The 21,739-nt window shown below is 44.9% G+C and overlaps 1 protein-coding gene across 1 annotated transcript; it reads right to left on the bottom strand.

Moving 5' to 3' along the window:
* Nucleotides 1-6,458: 6,458 nt before the first annotated feature.
* Nucleotides 6,459-14,968, bottom strand: LOC139554267 (uncharacterized). The gene is made up of 6 exons (XM_071367027.1): nucleotides 12,663-14,968; nucleotides 12,452-12,533; nucleotides 12,201-12,270; nucleotides 7,317-10,557; nucleotides 6,833-7,006; nucleotides 6,459-6,712 (listed from the first exon to the last, which is right to left on the bottom strand). Exons 4-5 carry the CDS (start codon nucleotides 9,898-9,900, stop codon nucleotides 6,834-6,836), a joined length of 2,757 nt encoding a protein of 918 aa, XP_071223128.1. The 5' UTR covers nucleotides 9,901-10,557; nucleotides 12,201-12,270; nucleotides 12,452-12,533; nucleotides 12,663-14,968; the 3' UTR covers nucleotides 6,459-6,712; nucleotide 6,833.
* Nucleotides 14,969-21,739: the final 6,771 nt, after the last annotated feature.

Genomic DNA, 21,739 nt, shown 5'->3' with positions numbered 1-21,739 from the left:
ACATCAACTAACATCAAGGCGGTGACCCGTTCCTGTAGGTTCATGCTCTACAACATTCGCAGAGTACGACCCTGCCTCACGCAGGAAGCGGCGCAGGTCCTAATCCAGGCACTTGTCATCTCCCGTCTGGATTACTGCAACTCGCTGTTGGCTGGGCTCCCTGCCTGTGCCATTAAACCCCTACAACTCATCCAGAACGCCGCAGCCCGTCTGGTGTTCAACTTTCCCAAGTTCTCTCACGTCACCCCGCTCCTCCGCTCTCTCCACTGGCTTCCAGTTGAAGCTCGCATCCGCTACAAGACCATGGTGCTTGCCTACGGAGCTGTGAGGGGAACGGCACCTCCGTACCTTCAGGCTCTGATCAGGCCCTACACCCAAACAAGGGCACTGCGTTCATCCACCTCTGGCCTGCTCGCCTCCCTACCTCTGAGGAAGTACAGTTCCCGCTCAGCCCAGTCAAAACTGTTCGCTGCTCTGGCACCCCAATGGTGGAACAAACTCCCTCACGACGCCAGGTCAGCGGAGTCAATCACCACCTTCCGGAGACACCTGAAACCCCACCTCTTTAAGGAATACCTAGGATAGGATAAAGTAATCCTTCTAACCCCCCCCCCCCTTAAAAGAGTTAGATGCACTATTGTAAAGTGGTTGTTCCACTGGATATCATAAGGTGAATGCACCAATTTGTAAGTCGCTCTGGATAAGAGCGTCTGCTAAATGACTTAAATGTAAATGTACACTGAGTGCACAAAACATTAGGAACATCTTCCTAATATTGAGTTGCACACCCTTTTCCCCTCAGAACAGCCTCAATTCATCAGGGCATGGACTCTACAAGCTGCCCTAAGCGTTCCACAAGGATGCTGGCCCATGTTGTGTCAAGTTGGCTGGACGTCCTTTGGGTGGTGGATCATTCTTGATACACATGGGAAACTGTTGAGCATGAAAAAAACAGCAGTGTTGCAGTTCTTGACACACTTAACCCGGTGCGCCTGGCACCTACTACCATACCCTGTTCAAAGGCAGTTCAATCTTTTGTCTTGCCGAATCACCCTCTGGTCAGTCTATTGACACACACAATCCATGTCTCAATTCTCTCAAGGTTTTAAAATCTTTCTTTGACTCCCCTTCATCTACACTGATTGAAGTGGAATCAACAAGTGACATCAATAAGGAATCATAGCTTTCACATGGTCAGTCTATGTCATGGAAAGAGCAGGTGTCCTCAATGTTTTGTATTATCAGTGTGTGTAGTAACCTGGTACAGTATAAAGTATACCACTAGAGGGGATAACTGCTTCAGTCTTGAATGTTACTTCTCACTATCTCTACTCTACATTAACAGTCTGCCATTGTAGACTCCGGTAACTTGGGTATTTTAGTTTTTTATATTTGCCATTAATGTCTGAACCATTTACCATCTTTCCCACTGAAACCAGTAATGCTAGCGTTCATGTGAGAGAGGGTGTAGTAGTGCATACTGACCACTAGTTGGATCATAGTGTGGGTGGGGGAGTTCATGCAGGAACCCATAGGAGCCAATACCCAGTCCTAATGGAGAGAAACACCATAGAAATCGAATGACAAGATTAGATGAATGACTAGAATAGACTCTTTCTTAGAGAAATACATGATAAAGAATGCAAAGAACATACTCTACAATGCACATCCTACACAAATGCATTGCTTCCCTAAAAATACTAACTGTGTGTTACAGCAAATAAGGTGGTACAATGTTAGCTCATGATTATCTATTCAGTACAATGAGTAGTTAAGAGATAGAATCTCACCTTCCAGCCTTGTTCACTGAATCTCACATATAATTCATGTCTCTTACAAGCCTGACGCCCACTGTTGACATGGCTGTGATCTGAAAGGGACCAAAAAATATGTTATGAACCAGGAAAGACTAATGTACACTTTGGATGCATTGGATTTCAAATGAAATGTGAACGCAACTTAAGTAATTTTGTAATTGGGATGAACTATCCCTTTAAACTGTGTATAAAACAAGTTTAACTACAAGATGAAAAACCAGTGTTGTCCCCTGACCTTGTATGTATACTGGGTAAGGGCAGGTCGTATTTGGGCTTCTTCTTATGGGGGTTGGGTTTCAGGGCGCCTGGGGGGCGACAGGGGGCCTGGCTGGCCCTGAAGAAGTTGGTTAGATGAGTACTTGAAGGGTTATATCTATATTTTGGAATGTTAGATGTTGATTTCGGGAGGTTTCCATCATGGAAAAGGGACCAGACCACTTTTTTTGTTAGTTAACCTAAACGAATCACGACCCTCTATGGAATAACAACAGTGACAACAGTTGACTGCTATTTAAGTAATAGTTTGACTGTCAAATCCATGTATTGGTGTGTGGCCATTGACTTTTATGGAGAGACAGCCCCAAATTTTCTGTGCCATTTCCTGGGCCTTTCATTAACTCCGCGTTCTAAGTTCTGCGCATGGAAAAATCAATGGTACAAAACCTAAGATATTGATCTTGTAAGAGGTGCGTAACGGGCTGCAGGGAAGTCAGGCGCAGGAGAGCAGAACTGGGTAATAACTGGAGCAGTTTAATGAGGAAAAAACTAACGGCACCCAGAACAACAAAATATGGGTTGAAATAACCCGTCGCAAACCAGTCTGAAGTGCACATACACTTTACAACAAACAATTCCACACACAGACATGGGAACAGAGGGTTATATACCCGTCAGGGAATGTAAACCAGGTGTGTGGTAAAACAAGACAAAACAAATGGAAAATGAAAGGTGGATCGGCGATTGCTAGAAGACCGGTGACGTCGACCGCCGAACGCCGCCCGAACAAGGAGAGGAACCGACTTCGGCGGAAGTCGTGACAGTACCCCCCCCACCTTGACGCGGGGCTCCAGCAGCGCGCCGACACCGGCCTCGGGGACGACCCGGAGGGCGCTGGCTTTCTGGCAAAGCACGGCGCGCTGAAGGTGAACATGGGAGGCGTCCCATGTCTCCTCCGCACGCCGGAACCAGTCGTCCACCGCAGGAGCCTCGGTCTGACTCTGATGCCAAGGAGCCAGAACCGGCTGATACCCCAGTACGCACTGGAAGGGGGAGAGGTTAGTGGAGGACTGGCGAAGCGAGTTCTGGGCCATCTCTGCCCAGGGCATGAACTCCCCCGGCCGTTCCTGGCAACAAGACCGCAGAAACCTACCCACATCCTGCCCCAACTCTCTCCACCTGCCCGTTACTCTCGGGGGGAAAACCTGAGGTAAGGCTGATCGAGACCCCCAGAAGCTCCATGAACGCTCTCCAGACTTTATCCTCAGGCACCCCGCAGTGCCGGAAGACGTTAGTGAACAAGGCCTCCGCAGTCTGTAGGGCCGTAGGGAGACCGGGCAGAGGAAGCAGACGGCAGGACTTGGAGAAACGGTCCACAACGACCAGGATCGTGGGGGGGAGATCTGTGAGAAAATCTATCGACAGGTGAGACCATCGCAGTTGTGGAACGGGTAAGGGGTGTAACTTACCTCTGGGCAGGTGCCTAGGAGCCTTACACTGGGCGCACACCGAGCAGGAGGAAACATAAACCCTCACGTCCTTAGCCAAGGTGGGCCACCAGTACTTCCCAATCAAACAGCGCACTGTCTGACCGATACCTGGATGACCAGACGAGGGTGACGTGTGAGCCCAATAGATCAGTCGGTCACGGACAGTAGACGGTACGTACAGATGCCCAGCGGGACACTGGAGAGGAGCGGGCCCTGCCCATAACGCCTGCTCAATGTCCGCGTCCAGCTCCCATACTACCGGCGCCACCAGGCAGGAGGCCGGGAGTATGGGGGTGGGATCCATGGGCCGCTCCTCTGTGTCATACAGCCGGGACAGTGCGTCTGCCTTGACATTCTGGGAACCTGGTCTGTAAGAAAGGGTGAAAATATAACGGGTAAAAAACATGGCCCACCTTGCCTGGCGAGGATTCAGTCTCCTCGCTGCCCGGATGTACTCCAGATTGCGGTGGTCAGTCCAGATGAGAAAAGGGTGTTTTGCCCCCTCAAGCCAATGTCTCCATGCCTTCAACGCCTTGATGACAGCCAACAGCTCCCGGTCCGCCATGTCATAGTTTCGCTCCGCCGGGCTGAGCTTCCTCGAGAAGAAGGCACAGGGGCGGAGCTTCGGTGGCGTACCCGAGCACTGAGAGAGCACGGCTCCTATCCCAGCCTTGGTCCACCTCCACTGTGAACGCCAAAGAGGGATCCGGATGGGCCAGCATCGGATCCGAGGTAAACAGAGCCCTTAGGTGACCAAAAGCCCTGTCCGCCTCAGCCGACCACTGCAGACGTACCGGGCCCCCCTTCAGCAGTGAGGTAATGGGAGCCGCTACCTGACCAAAACCCCAGATAAACCTCCGGTAGTAATTGGCAAACTCTAGAAACCGCTGCACTTCCTTTACCATGGTGGGAATTTGTAAGTCGCTCTGGATAAGAGCGTCTGCTAAATGACTTAAATGTAAATGTAAATGTGGGAGTCGGCCAATTACGCACGGCTGAAATGCGGACACTTTCCATCTCCACCCCTGAGGTGGAAATGGAAGGAGACAGACTGCTGGAAGAACAGGCATTTCTCAGCCTTGACGTACAGGTCATGCTCCAACAGTCGACCATCAATATACACCACTATATTGATGGACACATGCTCGGCGCGTGCAGCGGAGTATATCAGAATGTCATCAATATACACCACTACACCTGCCTGTGCAGGTCCCTGAAAATCTTGTCTACAAAGGCTTGGAAGACTGATGGAGCATTCATCAACCCGTACGGCATGACGAGGTACTCATAATGCCCTGAGGTAGTACTGAACGCCGTCTTCCACTCGTCTCCCTCCCAGAAACGCACCAGGTTGTAAGCGCTCCTGAGATCTAGTTTGGTGAAGAAGCGCGCCCCGTGCATTGACTCAATCGCTGTGGCTATGAGAGGTAGCGGGTAACTGTACTTCACAGTGATCTGGTTTAGGGCTCGATAGTCAATACACGGGCGCATACCTCCCTCCTTCTTCTTCACAAAAAAGAAACTTGAGGAGGCGGGTGAAGTGGAGGACCGAATGTACCCCTGAAGCAGATATTCAGAGACAAATGTTTCCATAGCCGCCGTCTCCGCCTGTGACAGGGGATACACGTGACCCCTGGGAAGTGCAGCGTCTAACAGGAAATTTATCAAACAATCCCCCCGACGATGGGGTGGTAATTGAGTCGCCTTCTCAGAGCCAAATCGGAATATTCGGGGGGAATGCGCACGGTGGAGTCCTGGTCTGGACTTTCCACCGTAGTAGCACCAACAGAAACCCCTAGACACCCCCCCGAGTACTCTCGCGACCACCCCGTGAGAGCCCTCTGTTGCCATGAAACAGTGGGGTCATGACAGGCTAACCAGGGTAGGCCTAGCACCACGGGAAACGCAGGAGAGTCAATGAGGAAGCGACTGAGCGGGAATGGTGGCCTCCCTAATAAACCCTGACCCTAATGGTCGACTGTCGAAGGCGTGAACTGGGAAGGGCATAGCCACTGGAACAATGGGGATCTGTCTATAAAATTGCCAGCCACGCCTGAATCGACGAGCGCTTTATGCTGGGAATGCGGGGAAAAGTAACATACAAAAACATGTGTGCAACAGAGGGCTCTGGGTGAGAATGATGCCGGCCCACCTGGGGTGATGCCAGAGTGCCCTGCCTGCTGCCTCGACCCCCAGAGGAACCAACCCGGCACCGACCGGCAGTGTGAGCTCTGCGGCCACAGATGGTGCACGTGAAGGAACCTCCTCCGGTCTCCCTGAGCGCAGCACCTCCCAGCTCCATGGGCATCGGAGCGCTGGTGCTGGGAGATGGAACCGACAGACTCCGCTCTGGACGTCTGTGGGTAGCCAGCAGGTTATCCAGCCGAATGGACAGGTCCACCAGCTGGTCGAAGGTGAGGGTGGTGTCCCGCTGTTTTTTAAAAACTAAAAATGGCATATCAGTTTGGATACTAGGCTGCAACTGGGAAAACATTTCGTTTTTGAAGGGGGGTGTTGTAAGGGGCTTAATACAGTTGTATTCCAGCCACTAGGGGGTACTCTGGTGAAGCCCATGGGAAATAAAGAAATATAGTTTAAGTGAATTGGGAAGAGTAAGAATGAAAAACTAAAGAAAGACTGTAAACGGCTGTTACCTGTGCTGACATGATTAAAAGTGAAGTAAACCGTACTTTTCGCGTTGTAGTTTATATGATAAGCTCATTGGAAGGGTAACATATACATATAGAACATATAGAAGGGTACATAAATGGGCATAAACACGTGACACAGAAAAAAAATATATTGACATTTAGGAATTCAAAATGCATCTAAATATATTTCGTGCTGTCTATGGAATACATAAAAAAATAAAACTTTAAAAACAATATATATGTATAAAATATACTTGTCTGTACAGTAAGTAAATGTAGGAAATCCAAAATGCACAAAAATATGTTTTTGTAATGTAATGTCTAAAATAAAATATATGTGTATAATATACACTTGTCTGTAAAGCAATGCAGAAGCAATAAGCATTGTAAATGATGATAGAACACATCAAATGAATGTGAACATGAGGACACAAAGGAGAGATTTAATTAAAAGATCACCTTTTAATACATTTTTAATGCTGAAGTTTTTTAATGCTGAAAAAATAGATGTATGGCAAATCCACTCTGGGCAAATGGCCTGTTGGACAAAAATAAAAAATAGTTAACATCCTTGCTACTTCAGGCATTTGCTATGTTAAAGTAAAATCTCAGTTAATGATGAATGGATACAATTTAGAAGGATTTTCCAGAGTCATACCTCAGTAGGGTAGAGTGTCAGGTGGCACAACCATTGGTGCCATGAGGTCAAAGTGTGAAGGAGGGAGCAAGCCAGAGAGCTGTCTAGGAAGCAGTCCAGGCCCATGGCTTGGAGGCTTTGAGTTGGTCCCATCATTGTAATGCATTGTAGGGTATCTGCTGCCCCATAGACCTGCTGGTAGTGGGAAAGGTGCATATTTATAGCATATTTATCAGCTAATATAAAAAAAATCCATGTGAAATCCTGGAGAGATTCACCGGAGTATGAAAATGTATACGCTCACTACTGTAAGTCGCTCTGGATAAGAGCATCTGCTAAATGACTAAAATGTAGAAGTAAAATGGACCTAAACCTGTTTCATGTAGAAAATGCATGAAAGTATTACAGCTATACACTCACATGAGCCATACATTTGATCTATCACAACTAATTCTCACGCTATCACAATGGTAATTTCTTTACTAATTAGGTAAGGTTAAGTGACCTCTTCTCTTGGAATAGAAATCCACAGGTGGAGTACATGCTCCACCATCCCATTTCCACAGTGGTGCCACCATGGGGATGATGGGAGGTGGTTGTGGATGATTGTTTCCATTCTTCACAGGGACACTGGCTGTGAGGAGGATCTCCTCCCTCTCTGCAGGGACACTAGCCTTTGGGACGATCCACTCCCTGTGCGCAGTGACGCTGGCCGTTGGGAAGATTCCCTCCCTCTGCGCAGTGACACTGTCCATCAGGAGGATCAACTCCCTCTGTGTAGGGATGAGGCCTGATGCTCGGAGGATCTTCTCCTTTTGCACGGTGACAGTAGCTGCTGGAAGAATCCCCTTCCTCTGTGCAGGGACACTGGCTGTGAGGAGGATGTCCTCCCTCTCTTCAGGGATGAGGCCTGATGCTCGGAGGATCTCCTCCCTCTGTGCAAAGACACTGGCTGTTTGTAGGATCCCCTCCCTTTGTGCAGGGACACTGGCTGTGAGGAGGATGTCCTCCCTCTCTTCAGGGATGAGGCCTGATGCTCGGAGGATCTCCTCCCTCTGCGCAGTGATGCTAGCTGCTGGGAGAATCCCCTCCCTCTGTGCAGGGACACTGGCTGTTTGGAGGATCCCCTCCCTCTGTGTAGAGGTGAGGCCTGATGCTCGGAGGATCTCCTCCCTCTCAGCAGGGACACTAGCCTTTGGGACAATCCCCTCCCTGTGCGCAGGGACGCTGGCCATTGGGACAATTCCCTTCCTCTGCGCAGTGACACTGGCCATCAGGAGGATCAACTCCTTTTGTGCAGGGATGAGGCCTGATGCTCTGAGGATCTTCTTCTTCTGCGCAACGATAGAAGATGCTGGAAGAATCCCCTCCCTCTGTGACGGGATGAGGCCTGATGCTCGGAGGATCCTCTCCCTCTGTGACGGGATGAGGCCTGATGCTCGGAGGATCTCCTCCCTCTGTGCAGTGATGCTAGCTGCTGAGAGAATCCCCTCCCTCTCTTCAGGGATGAGGCCTGATGCTCTGAGGATCTCCTCCCTCTGCGCAGTGATGCTAGCTGCTGGGGGAATCCCCTCCCTCTGTGCAGGGACACTGGCTGTTTGGAGGATCCCCTCCCTCTGTGTAGGGGTGAGGCTTGATGCTCGGAGGATCTCCTCCCTCTCAGCAGGGACACTAGCCTTTGGGACGATTCCCTTCCTCTGCGCAGTGACACTGGCCATCAGGAGGATCAACTCCTTTTGTGCAACGATGAGGCCTGATGCTCTGAGGATCTTCTTCTTCTGCGCAGTGATAGAAGCTGCAGAGAGAAATCCCTCCCTCGGTGACGGATTGAGGCTTGATGCTCGGAGGATCCCCTCCCTCTGTGCAGGGATGAGGCCTGATGCTCGGAGGATCTCCTCCCTCTGCGCATCGATGCTAGCTGCAGAGAGAAATCCCCCCCTCTGTGACGGGATGAGGCCTGATGCTCGGAGGATCTCCTCCCTCTGCGCATCGATGCTAGCTGCAGAGAGAAATCCCCCCCTCTGTGACGGGATGAGGCCTGATGCTCGGAGGATCTCCTTCCTCTGCGCAGTGATGCTAGCTGCTGGTAGAATCCCCTCCCTCTGTGCAGGGACACTGGCTGTTTGGAGGATCCCCTCCCTCTGTGTAGAGGTGAGGCCTGATGCTCGGAGGATCTCCTCCCTCTGCGCATCGATGCTAGCTGCAGAGAGAAATCCCCCCCTCTGTGACGGGATGAGGCCTGATGCTCGGAGGATCCCCCCCCTCTGTGCAGGGATGAGGCCTGATGTTCGGAGGATCTCCTCCCTCTGTGCAGTGATGCTAGCTGCTGAGAGAATCCCCTCCCTTTGTGCAGGGACACTGGCTGTGAGGAGGATGTCCTCCCTCTCTTCAGGGATGAGGCCTGATGCTCGGAGGATCTCCTCCCTCTGCGCAGTGATGCTAGCTGCTGGGAGAATCCCCTCCCTCTGTGCAGGGACACTGGCTGTTTGGAGGATCCCCTCCCTCTGTGTAGAGGTGAGGCCTGATGCTCGGAGGATCTCCTCCCTCTCAGCAGGGACACTAGCCTTTGGGACAATCCCCTCCCTGTGCGCAGGGACGCTGGCCATTGGGACAATTCCCTTCCTCTGCGCAGTGACACTGGCCATCAGGAGGATCAACTCCTTTTGTGCAGGGATGAGGCCTGATGCTCTGAGGATCTTCTTCTTCTGCGCAACGATAGAAGATGCTGGAAGAATCCCCTCCCTCTGTGACGGGATGAGGCCTGATGCTCGGAGGATCCTCTCCCTCTGTGACGGGATGAGGCCTGATGCTCGGAGGATCTCCTCCCTCTGTGCAGTGATGCTAGCTGCTGAGAGAATCCCCTCCCTCTCTTCAGGGATGAGGCCTGATGCTCTGAGGATCTCCTCCCTCTGCGCAGTGATGCTAGCTGCTGGGGGAATCCCCTCCCTCTGTGCAGGGACACTGGCTGTTTGGAGGATCCCCTCCCTCTGTGTAGGGGTGAGGCTTGATGCTCGGAGGATCTCCTCCCTCTCAGCAGGGACACTAGCCTTTGGGACGATTCCCTTCCTCTGCGCAGTGACACTGGCCATCAGGAGGATCAACTCCTTTTGTGCAACAATGAGGCCTGATGCTCTGAGGATCTTCTTCTTCTGCGCAGTGATAGAAGCTGCAGAGAGAAATCCCTCCCTCGGTGACGGATTGAGGCTTGATGCTCGGAGGATCCCCTCCCTCTGTGCAGGGATGAGGCCTGATGCTCGGAGGATCTCCTCCCTCTGCGCATCGATGCTAGCTGCAGAGAGAAATCCCCCCCTCTGTGACGGGATGAGGCCTGATGCTCGGAGGATCTCCTTCCTCTGCGCAGTGATGCTAGCTGCTGGTAGAATCCCCTCCCTCTGTGCAGGGACACTGGCTGTTTGGAGGATCCCCTCCCTCTGTGTAGAGGTGAGGCCTGATGCTCGGAGGATCTCCTCCCTCTGCGCATCGATGCTAGCTGCAGAGAGAAATCCCCCCCTCTGTGACGGGATGAGGCCTGATGCTCGGAGGATCCCCCCCCTCTGTGCAGGGATGAGGCCTGATGTTCGGAGGATCTCCTCCCTCTGTGCAGTGATGCTAGCTGCTGAGAGAATCCCCTCCCTCTGTGCAGGGACACTGGCTGTTTGGAGGATCCCCTCTCTCTGTGACGGGATGAGGCCTGATTCTCGGAGGATCTCCTCCCTCTGCACAGCAACTTTGGCTGCTGTGATGATCTGCAGGTATAACATCGAGCATATAGTCATTCCCTAAAAAATCAACCACTTGGAATCTATAACATCATTGACACATACACTGAGTGTTTTAAACATTAAGAACACCTTCTCTTTCCGTGACATAGACTAATCAGGTGAAATCTATAATCCCTTATTGATGTTAATTGTTAAATCTTCTTCTCAGTGTAGATGAAGGGGAGAAGACAGGTTAAAGATAGATTTTTAGACAATTGAGACATGGATTGTGTATGTATGTCATTCAGAGGGTGAATGGGCAAGACCAAAGATTTAAGTCCCTTTGAACAGAGTATGGTAGTAGGTGCCAGAAGCACCGGTTTGTGTCAAGAACTGCAATGCTGTTGGGTTTTTCACGATCAACAGTTATCAAGAATGGTCCACCACCAAGGGAGGGGGCAACTCAATAGGAAGGTCTTCTTAATGTTTTGTTCACTCAGTGTAGATCAATCCCTAGCATATACTTTCATTTGTATGTGTACTGATACTGTAAATACACAAATTATATTAATGTTATCTACAATATATTATAATACTGTAAGCCTCCCTGCTGCAGGGGCTTTTCCTCCTACAATTTTGAGCTGATTTTCTTCACTTTAGCAATATTTTGTATCTTTGTTAAATTTCACAGTTATTGTGTTTGGAATGGCACTGTTACTACAGCATTTCATGTAAGTATGTAGGGCAATTACCCATAATGCTCACTGACTGAACATTCAAAATTACCATGGCAATTATTGACGCATTCACATGCCATCGGAAACTCAGAGTTAAAATGAATGTAAGTTATTAGCGTAGAGCTTCCTACTGGTTGATTCTGATACTTCACAAGTGGGAAACTTGAAATCATCATTCCATAACGAGTTAGCGAGTCAGAAATGTCAGAATTTCCTAGTTCCGACTTGAAAGGCCTTCTATGATGTAGGGCAGGTCAGTAACCAAATTATTTTACTGTGCCCAGTCGCACACAGACTTTTACGGTCACACAAGTTGCCACCGGTGGATTCAAAATGAGTAGCCTAACAATTATTTACATGGCCGCAGGTACATTTGCAACCAAATTATTTTTCTGTGATAAATCAATAATAGTTGCACACATAGGGTAATTGACAGTGAGCAATGAGCAAGATAAGCATAGACGGGAAGTTGACAATAACTTATTATTAGTGTAAATAAATTGTATTTCTATGGTTGCAGTCCTCAAAGATTGAATTGAATTAATCAGATCCAATGATTTACTGCCCGTAGGGTGGGGTACCGCTAGTCATCATTATTATAATCACCATCTCAATCATTATCACCATACCATCATAGACTTATTCTTCTGTATCTGAGACTCATCTGACACTACCTTAGACATGGCAGTCTGCAACTCAATACACTGCCCCTGCATGGTGTTCAGCGTCCCCTGCATGTGGTTAATCGAATGCTTAACATCGTTCAGCAGGATCTGAATCTCAAGCCTGCAAGAAATCAGGCGGTTCAACATACTGAGATGACGAGAGGCTTCAGACCATGCCCATTGGACCATCTTTAGTATTCTTTCTCACTTAACACCAATCTTATTAGGAATGTAACTTTGTGCAGAAGATGTTACTATAGTGTTATTTAGAAGAAAAAAAGTGTACTTTGTCAGGCACCAAAAGGATGATGGGATGTCTCCCTGCTCCAGTGAGCTCTGCTGGCAGGTCTTGCTCACTGTTGGAGGAACGAGAGCCAAATTAGAGGAAAAATATCTATAGTTGTTCGGCAATGAAACATTCATGGCATAATGGGGATTGTCCTTCCCTGTGAAAAGAATAACAACAGCTGGGGTTTACTTTCTTACTTTTAGATAATGTAATACAATCTTTTAACCCATCAGAAGTGTAGTGCTTACCTCCATGAAAATATTGGTCCATGTTATTAATGGCTGCATTGTCCCAATGTTGACCACTAGTTCCAACTTGTGATGAGAAGGTCTTGATGAAACGATAAAGTCAACATTTTGTTAGACATTTCAAAGATAGCATTAACAAGTGTACATGAGACAGTGCAGTGTGTACATGAGACAGTGTGTATGTAAAAAAATCTGGTGTGTGAGTACTCACATGAAAGGTATCCATGATTCTAGATTAAGCCAATCATGTACGTGATTACCATCCTATGGGTCAGCAATGAAATGATTGCTACACAGCTTTCAGGCGACTTTATGTCTTGGGCCTGGATGAATCATTGAAATACAAGTAATATTGTGAATTTGTGATGCATAATTGCCATTGTAATTTGGAATATTCCATCAAAGTTATTTGTTTTGACAATCAAAACAACTAACTCTTACAATTAATCACTTGACTTGAGTAACTAGAGTTGATGGAAATAGCAACTTTACATTCTGACCTAGACACTGACTTGTGCAATGCCTAATGCATAATCTATGCATGTTATTGGCTCATCATAGTATGTAGCAGAGGGTCTCATAGTCCAAAAACAGCATTGGCCATTGGACTGCTCAGTCAAAACAACTCACTTTTACGATTAATCACTTGACTGGAGTAACTTGAGTTCGGACCTAAAACATTAAAAGTAGGGTATAGCTTGACGCATTTCTTTACCTTGGACAAGCATATCCAAAAGGCCTATCCAGTCGTGCGTGAAGATACCTTTAGGCAGATAAAAGCGTGGTACGGGTTGAGACACGCTCGGTAATGTGAATCTGTAACACTGATATAAAAGCACGTTTTCGTTTATAATTTACACTGTAGAATGACCTGCAAGCCAATCAGCATCTAGTTTTAAACAATACCGTGGATTCCATGGAACGTCACAAACATATTAGGCCACCTGCGTCACAGATTACAGTCACTGAACATGGGTTCAATAGCTATATTGGCTATATGTACAGTATATGCACATCGTATTGAATTGAGATTACATTTACTGTACCACTGTAATTATGTAGCCTAATCCTATGAGGATCATATGTGAAATGTCAGAATCAAGGCACATGAAAGCATAATGAAATTGCCTGCAGACACAATATCCATGTAATTTCAATTAAATTATGTTGAACCAACGTGGAATAAACATTGAATTGATGTATGTGCCCAGTGGGAAGTGATCAATTCGAAATGATTGAATACATACACTATTACAAAGAAAGAGATACAAAAATTGCTTCGAAAAGCTCGAAAAAGTCTCATTTCCCTGGGCCACCGAACTGTAAAATGTATGTACGCATTAGTGTACATCGTTTTGGATGAAAGCGTCTGCTTTCAAATCTCTGACTCTCACACATATTTACAATCTCGCGATGTTTATTTCTGGCGCTTTCACGTTTGCGGGATTTTGTGAAGTAAATGATGCGCAGGAGAGCTCCATGAAATCAGTGACATGGTCAAGATGGGGACATGAGAGGGTGTAACATTTCTAGCTGAGGAACAATTTGAGGGTTTTCTCAAAGTTTATAGTTTTACACTGCAGTTGCAATTTGTTGTTTTTTTTTCACAAAAAAATATATCAAACCATACAATAAGTAATTTTGTAATTAATCAAACCATTGACATATATTTTTGACGATTTCCAACGAACAAGCTAGCTATCGAAATGTTTCAGCGTGTGTAGTTAAGTTAGCCTGCTAACGTCTTCATAGCTAGTAGCATGTAATCAGGACATGACCAAACTGTTGCTGAGATAATGGATGTTGAAACTTCCAAGGAGAAAAGAGGCATTGTTGAAACTCACTCATATGCTTGCAGTGTAAAAAAGGGGGGTGAATGCGATTCATACCCGAATACCCCAACCAAGGAGCAACTTCCAAAGAAGCTGAGAAGTGAACCATCAATGAGCCAGCTACAGGACAACATCGTCCGCATCCTCACGGCTGAAATCAAAGAGAGCGCAGATGACATAATGGATTTGGTGTAAAAGAACACTATCAGTATAGTTAACCAGAAGAAATCGATTGATTTCAGTGCTGAGGAAGTAAAAACTCTGAAGCAGCAGAACGCAACATTGAACATTCAGGTTGCAAAGCAGGAGAAGAAACTCACTGAAATGGAGTCGAAGGTAAACGAGAATGACCTGTATATTCGGAGATGGAGTCTACGAATTTATGGAATTTACGAGAACATCAAAGCAAGAGTGCAGGGCAATAGTCCCGGAGGAGGAGCGAAATGTTGTTGCAGGTTATCTGGATGTAGTGCACCGCCTGGGTAGGCTGAGAGATGGGGAAAACAACCAGCCACCACGACCAGTGATCATGAGATTCATCTCCAGGACAGCGAGGGGTATGACATGGAAAAGGGCTAAGAAAAATGACTATTTAAAGAAGAACAACCTGAGGATCTGACAGCATTTGACAAAGAAGCTCGGAATCGTCTGTGGCCGATAATTGAGAGAGCAAGGAATGAAGGAAGGAAGGGAGAAGTGCATACTTTGCGGGAGCTAAGGCTTTTGGTAATGGAAGGGAAATTCACCCTGACGCCTAGTTTGTTGACTGCTCGACTTATCAAGTGAGTTGTGCAGGACTGAGTTTTATTTGCTAATTTGATAAAACTTTATATTTCTTGAGGAATGAGCATTGTTTGTGTGAGCCAAACTTTTAAGTAACTGTGTTTTATTTAGAGACATTGAGAGGAAAATAAGTAAAATTATGTCTAAATTTCCATTGGCCAAAGTAATATTAGGTGGAGATTTTAATACAGTATTACATGATCATCTAGATAGATGGCATCCTAAGGATAGCACAGTCTCCTCTGAACAGTTGATGTTGAGATGTGTCAGTTACTTGAACTCTGTGAAGCATTTATTTGGGCAGCAATATCTGAGGCTGGTAACTCTAATGAACTTATCCTCTGCAGCAGAGGTAACTCTGGGTCTTCCATTGCTGTGGTTGTCCTCATGAGAGCCAGTTTCATCATAGCGCTTGTCATAAAGTAATGATGAACTGTTGTTTCTCTTTGCTTATTTGAGCTGTTCTTGCCATAATATGGACTTGGTATTTTACCAAATAGGGCTGTCTTCTGTATACCCCCCACCTTGTCACAACACAATTGATTGTGTCAAATGCATTAAAGGAAAGAAATTCCACTTTTAAGAAGGCACACCTGTTAATTGAAATGCATTCCATGTGACTTTCTCATGAAGCTGGTTGAGAGAATGCCAAGAGTGTGCAAAGCTGTCATCAAGGCAAAGGGTGGCTACTTTGAAGAATCTAAAATATATTTGGATTTGTTTAACACTTTTTTGGTTACTACATGATTCCATATGTGTTATTTCATAATTTTGATGTCTTCACTATTTTTCTTCAATGTAGAAAATAGTAAAAATAAAGAAAAACCCTTGAATGAGTAGGTGTTCTAAAACTTTTGACCGGTAGTGTAGAGCCTTCAGTGCTTTTTTCCCGTGGGCTGTGGCCCCCCTTGTCTGAATTTGGTCAGTATGTCCTACAAAAGACTTTATAGCCCACTGTGGCAAAGACTATACTTTCAGGAGTTAAACAACACAATAAAAAAAAATCTCCTTGTTTGTCTCATTCTTCCAACCTAGCTAGTGACTTTATAAAACACAATATTTGGTATTTGTATTTAATATTATACCAACGATATAGGAAAGCATCTGGTGGCAAAATAGCCAAAAACATAAAATGATTAATTCATTCAAGGTTTACAAATATGCCCAATCAATAGAACATTATGTCAGAAAACAATAGTCTAAACCCAATGTCTCTACCATATATGGCTGAAAAGTTACCGACGATTTACTCTGAGAATTTAACCTCACAACACCAAATATGGAACACATACAACCAAGTGCGGTGCAGTCTAAACTAGTAATGGTCACAGCAAATGATCGTTATTATTTCATCAACACTGTCAAGTACAAGTATATGAATGTTATAATATTGTAGAGAACAAGCTAATGATGAATTCTATGTCATTTCTAATGACATCAGGCAAAGAAAACGATGTTTGGACATGAATTTCGTAGCTCCCTCTTGAATTGACCCTTTTTCTCTCTACATTGTATAACAAGTAAGTGAATATATAAAAATAATATATGTCATTCATCAGACGCTTTTATCCAAAGCGACTTACAATAAAACCTGCTGTTGTTTATGTATGGGTGGTGATGGGAATCGAACCCACTACCCTGGCGTTGCAAGCGTCATGCTCTATCATGGTCACGGGTTCACCTCAGCCACGCTCAAGGTCATAAACGATATCTTAACCGCCATCGATAAGAAACAATACTGTGCAGCCGTATTCATTGACCTGGCCAAGGCTTTCAACTCTGTCAATCACCACATCCTTATCGACAGACTCAACAGCCTTGGTTTCTCAAATGATTGCCTCGCCTGGTTCACCAACTACTTCTCCGATAGAGTTCCGTGTGTAAAATCGGCTTCCTGTAGTTCGGGCCTCTGGCAGTCTCTATGGGGGTGCCACGGGGTTCAATTCTTGGGCCGACTCTCTTCTCTGTATACATCAATGATGTCGCTCTTGCTGCTGGTGAGTCTCTGATCCACCTCTACGCAGATGACACCATTCTGTATACTTCTGGCTCTTCTTTGGACACTGTGTTAACTACCCTCCAGACGAGCTTCAATGCCATACAACTCTCCTCCCGTGGCCTCCAACTGCTCTTAAATACAAGTAAAACTAAATGCATGCTCTTCAACCGATCGCTGCCTGCAGCATCACTACTCTGGACGGTTCTGACTTAGAATATGTGGACAACTACAAATACCTAGGTGTGTGGTTAGACTGTAAACTCTCTTTCCAGACTCACATCAAACATCTCCAATCCAAAGTTAAATCTAGAATTGGCTTCCTATTTCGCAACAAAGCATCCTTCACTCATGCTGCCAAACATACCCTCGTAAAACTGACCATCCTTACCGATCCTCGACTTCGGCGATGTCATTTACAAAATAGCCTCCAACACCCTACTCAACAAATTGGATGCAGTCTATCACAGTGCCATCCGTTTTGTCACCAAAGCCCCATATACTACCCACCACTGCGACCTGTATGCTCTCGTTGGCTGGCCCTTGCTACATATTCGTCGCCTCACTCCAGGTCATCTATAAGTCGATGCTAGGTAAAGCTCCGCCTTATCTCAGCTCACGATAACAACACCCACCCCAGCAGGTATATCTCACTGGTTAAATAAAGGTGAAAAAAAAAATTAAAACAGATGTTTTTTTTGGAGGGGTTCTGAAAGACACTATGGGGGTATCCACTTAAAATTGACTAGTAACAACAACTGGGACATAAAAGACACCCACCATGAGACCCACTAAATCTGCCCAAGAAGAGGCAAACAAAAGAAAAACACACACCAAACTTAAAGACGAAGCAAACCAAAAAGGTGGAACAACTAAAGGTGTTGACTCTCCACATCTATCAAGACAACTGGAGCACTGGGCCAGACACTTAAATAGAACCTGGACCAGCTCACCACCAATTAACTTAATGGTGAGGCATGGAATAATAAAACATGTCAGGCTGAATGTTTGAAATATGAGTAGGTGATTTGAAACATGCTTCTTCAGTAGTGGAATAAAGACAATTAGCACTTGAATGTTGTCAAGAAATGCTGGAGTGATGTAGGATTGTTAATAAAATTGATTATAGACCAATTTATTTTCCTGCGTCCATGTGTATAGGCTGCAAGTACATTGAAATTAAGTTGTTTTCAAGTCATTGAAAAAACGACCCGAAAATACATCTTTTCAACTTTCACTTTCAGCTACAACCGAACATATATTGGAACATATATTGGACGTCAGACATCGTCTTATTTTCAACGTCTTTTCAATGACATTTTGCTAAATGGGAATAGCGCAATGTCAAAACAGTTTTAACGTGTCCAAATCAATAACCAATATGCAGAAACAGTTTGGGATATATTGAAAACCTAAACATTTTGAAGTGTTGCATTTTGATTCAAGTGGGTCACCAATGCTGTAAGTGTAACACAGCTCTATTTTTGTTAGTCACGTTTTGATAAATCTCATAAATAATACTCTTTCAATCCCCAGAGGATCCACGATTGTCATTCACACAGGAGAGAGACGGGACTAAGTCAGACAGATGGTTAAAGGCCAACAACAGCGGAAATCCACTGTTTATTTGAGGTAAAAGGTGATGCCCAGAGCATACCCATGAAGTTGTACAACAATTGATGTCTGCTAAATTTGACAATTAAGACAGTCAAGATAGCAACAATAGTCATATTTTGTCTTGTTTTCACATTAGTAGTAACATCGATGATTGTAGGCTACAAATAAGTTATTCAAGTTGTTGAAATCCTAAGCAGTGTGCCAGATGACTTTTGGTCTCCAATATAGAATTGCAGCACGAGGGCAAAGCACACACAATTTAATTGCAGATACGCCTTCCTGCTAATGAGGAAACCGCTAGTTATGGATGTAGTATATCTGCCTGGAGCAAAAATGGTGAGCGAAGATTTTAGTTTTCCACAATGTATTCTGAACATTACAGCGCACTATCAGCGCAAGATCAGGAGTGCTAGTCAAGGAAACTCACAAAAAAAACGTCTTCAGGCTAGGGTCTATTTTTCTGAATTTCCGCCTGACTGACATGCCCAAAGTAAACTGCCTGTTATCCAGGCCCAGAAGCCAGGATATGCATATAATTGGTACAATTGGATAGAAAACACTTTGAGGTTTGTAGAAATTTTAAAATAATGTATGAGACTATAACACAATTGATATGTTAGGCAAAAACCGAAAGAAAAACCAACCGGAGTATATATATTTTTTTGTTGAGGTCCCAGGCTCTTATAATGGAAAGCTATGGGTCCTATGCAATTCTAGCTCCCAGATTGCAATTCCTATGGCTTCCAATAGATGTCAACAGTCTTTGATCATTGTTTCAGACTTGTTTCTTCCCAAACGAGGAAGAATTTGGAGTTTTGGTACAAAGAGTCCCAGTGGAAAATCAGTCTGTCGGTTCGCGACGAAGAGGACGTGCGCCCGCTAATTTTCCTTTTCTATTGAACATACTTTTTCCCTTATGAAATATGATAGTTTATTTACATTTTAGGGTACCTGAGGATTGAATAGAAACGTAGTTTGACTTGTTTGAACAAAGTTTAGCAGTAGATTTTTGGATTCCTTTGTCTGCATGTTGATTGAGTTGTTTTACTGAAATCGATGGCGCCAACTAAACAGACTTTTTGGGATATAAAGAAGGATTTTATCTAACAAAATGACCATTCATGTTGTAGCTGGGACCCTTGGGATTGCAAACAGAGGAAGATTTTCAAAAGTAAGTGATTTATTAATCGCTATTTGTGATTTTATGAAGCCTGTGCTGGTTGAAAAATATGTTGATGTGAGGCGCCATCCTCAAACAATAGCATGGTATGCTTTCGCTGTAAAGCCTATTGTAAATCAGACAATGCAGTTAGATTAACACATTACTTTTGGATTATAATTGTAAGGCTCGCTTGAATCTCCTGCTTAATATGTTTGTGTTATTGTCGCAAATCAACTACTTTATACTTTAAAAAACACTTCAACCAGTAAAATGCTCTTTGGCTAGCTTTGCCATCAGCCTGACAATGAGGGTTTGTACACTAATTGTTTAACAAATTGGCCCAGAACTTCACCAAACAATAACATTAACCTACTGTAGGACCCATAACTTCACCTAACAATAACATAGACCTACTGTAGGACCCATAATTTCACCTAACAATAACATAGACCTACTGTAGGATCCATAACTTCCCCTAACAATAACAAAGACCTAATGTAGGACGCATAACTTCAACTAACAATAACATAGACCTAGGATTATATATCATTTCATATTTCAGGTGAAACATGGAAACTAAAATGTCTTTGTCATGGCATTTTATAACCTGATCACCAGATAATTTTGTGAATAATCCCACAATGCTACTCTGTAATGTGTTGTCATTCTAAATGTCCTGAATAAAGGAAAATAGCTCTGTGTGTTGTACAATAGCCTATCCATCAAGGAACAGTTCTCTACACATGAGCTAAGTATCTCTGTGTGCAAACAGACTAACGAGACCCTATTATAAATCAAGCAGACAATAACATATTATAACCATCAATTTGTTAGTGATGTTGGATCCAACATGTAGCACAGCACAACTGTCTTTAACAGAGTAATGAAAGAAGAACCACTTTGCTTGTTGTTGCATTTCATGATGTTTGTCATGTGACTGTCATTCAAAAATAATTTCCTGGATCAGCTGATGATAGTTGAACATGTGACTGTAACTAAACAGCTACAGTATTAAGAATTATGTCAAATTATTGAAGAACCGCATTAATGACAGTATCCATTTGGGTGTTGTCAATAAAGTCAAGGTGACTCTCGGTTAGAACCATTGGATTTAGCAAACTCTGAAATTATTTAGGATTTCAGTGCCCATGAAAACTGTTTTCCCAGCGTAACATAAGGAGACACTAAATGTTACATCGTTAGAGTGCATTTCAGAGATCTGAATACAAAAACTGTCCCACAGCAAGATCCAGTATTTAAGTTGAAGTTCATCATATGACAAGCTTAACAACCTTTTGTCAATAGGGGGGGCTGTTTTCACTTTGTAACAAATCGTGCCCAAATTAAACTGCCTCGTACTCTATTCTAGCTCGTACAATATGCATATTATTATTACTATTGGATAGAAAACACTCTCAAGTTTCTAAAACCGTTTGAATTATATCTGTGAGTAAAACAGAACTCATTTTGCAGCAAACTTCCTGATAGGAAGTGAAAAATCTGAAATCGAGGCTCTGTTCCAGGGCCTTCCTATTAATTTGCCTGAAATCTATGGATATACATGCACTTCATACGCCTTCCACTAGATGTCAACGGGCAGTGGGAGGTGGAATGGGGTGTCTAGCTTGATCTGAGGCCGAACAAGAGCTTTTGGAATGACGTGTCTGGAAATGTCATTGTCTTCGAAGGCGCGAGAAGGAAACCCAGATTGCCTTCTGAAAAGCTTTCGGTATACACGTTAGATATCTCCGGCTCTGATTTTATTTGATAGATGTGATAAAAACATCATGAAGTAGTTTTTTTCAACCGAGTTGTATCAGTTTATTGAACGTTTATTGCGAGTTTTGGAATTTTCTTTTCTTTGCGTCAGGTGAAGTTGGGCACGTTTGCGCCACATG

Source organism: Salvelinus alpinus, chromosome 26 (genome assembly GCF_045679555.1).
Source record: "Salvelinus alpinus chromosome 26, SLU_Salpinus.1, whole genome shotgun sequence".
In the NCBI taxonomy this organism is placed as follows: domain Eukaryota; kingdom Metazoa; phylum Chordata; class Actinopteri; order Salmoniformes; family Salmonidae; genus Salvelinus; species Salvelinus alpinus.
Note: the sequence above shows the minus strand (reverse complement) of the source record. Positions and strands in the feature narration are given on the sequence as shown.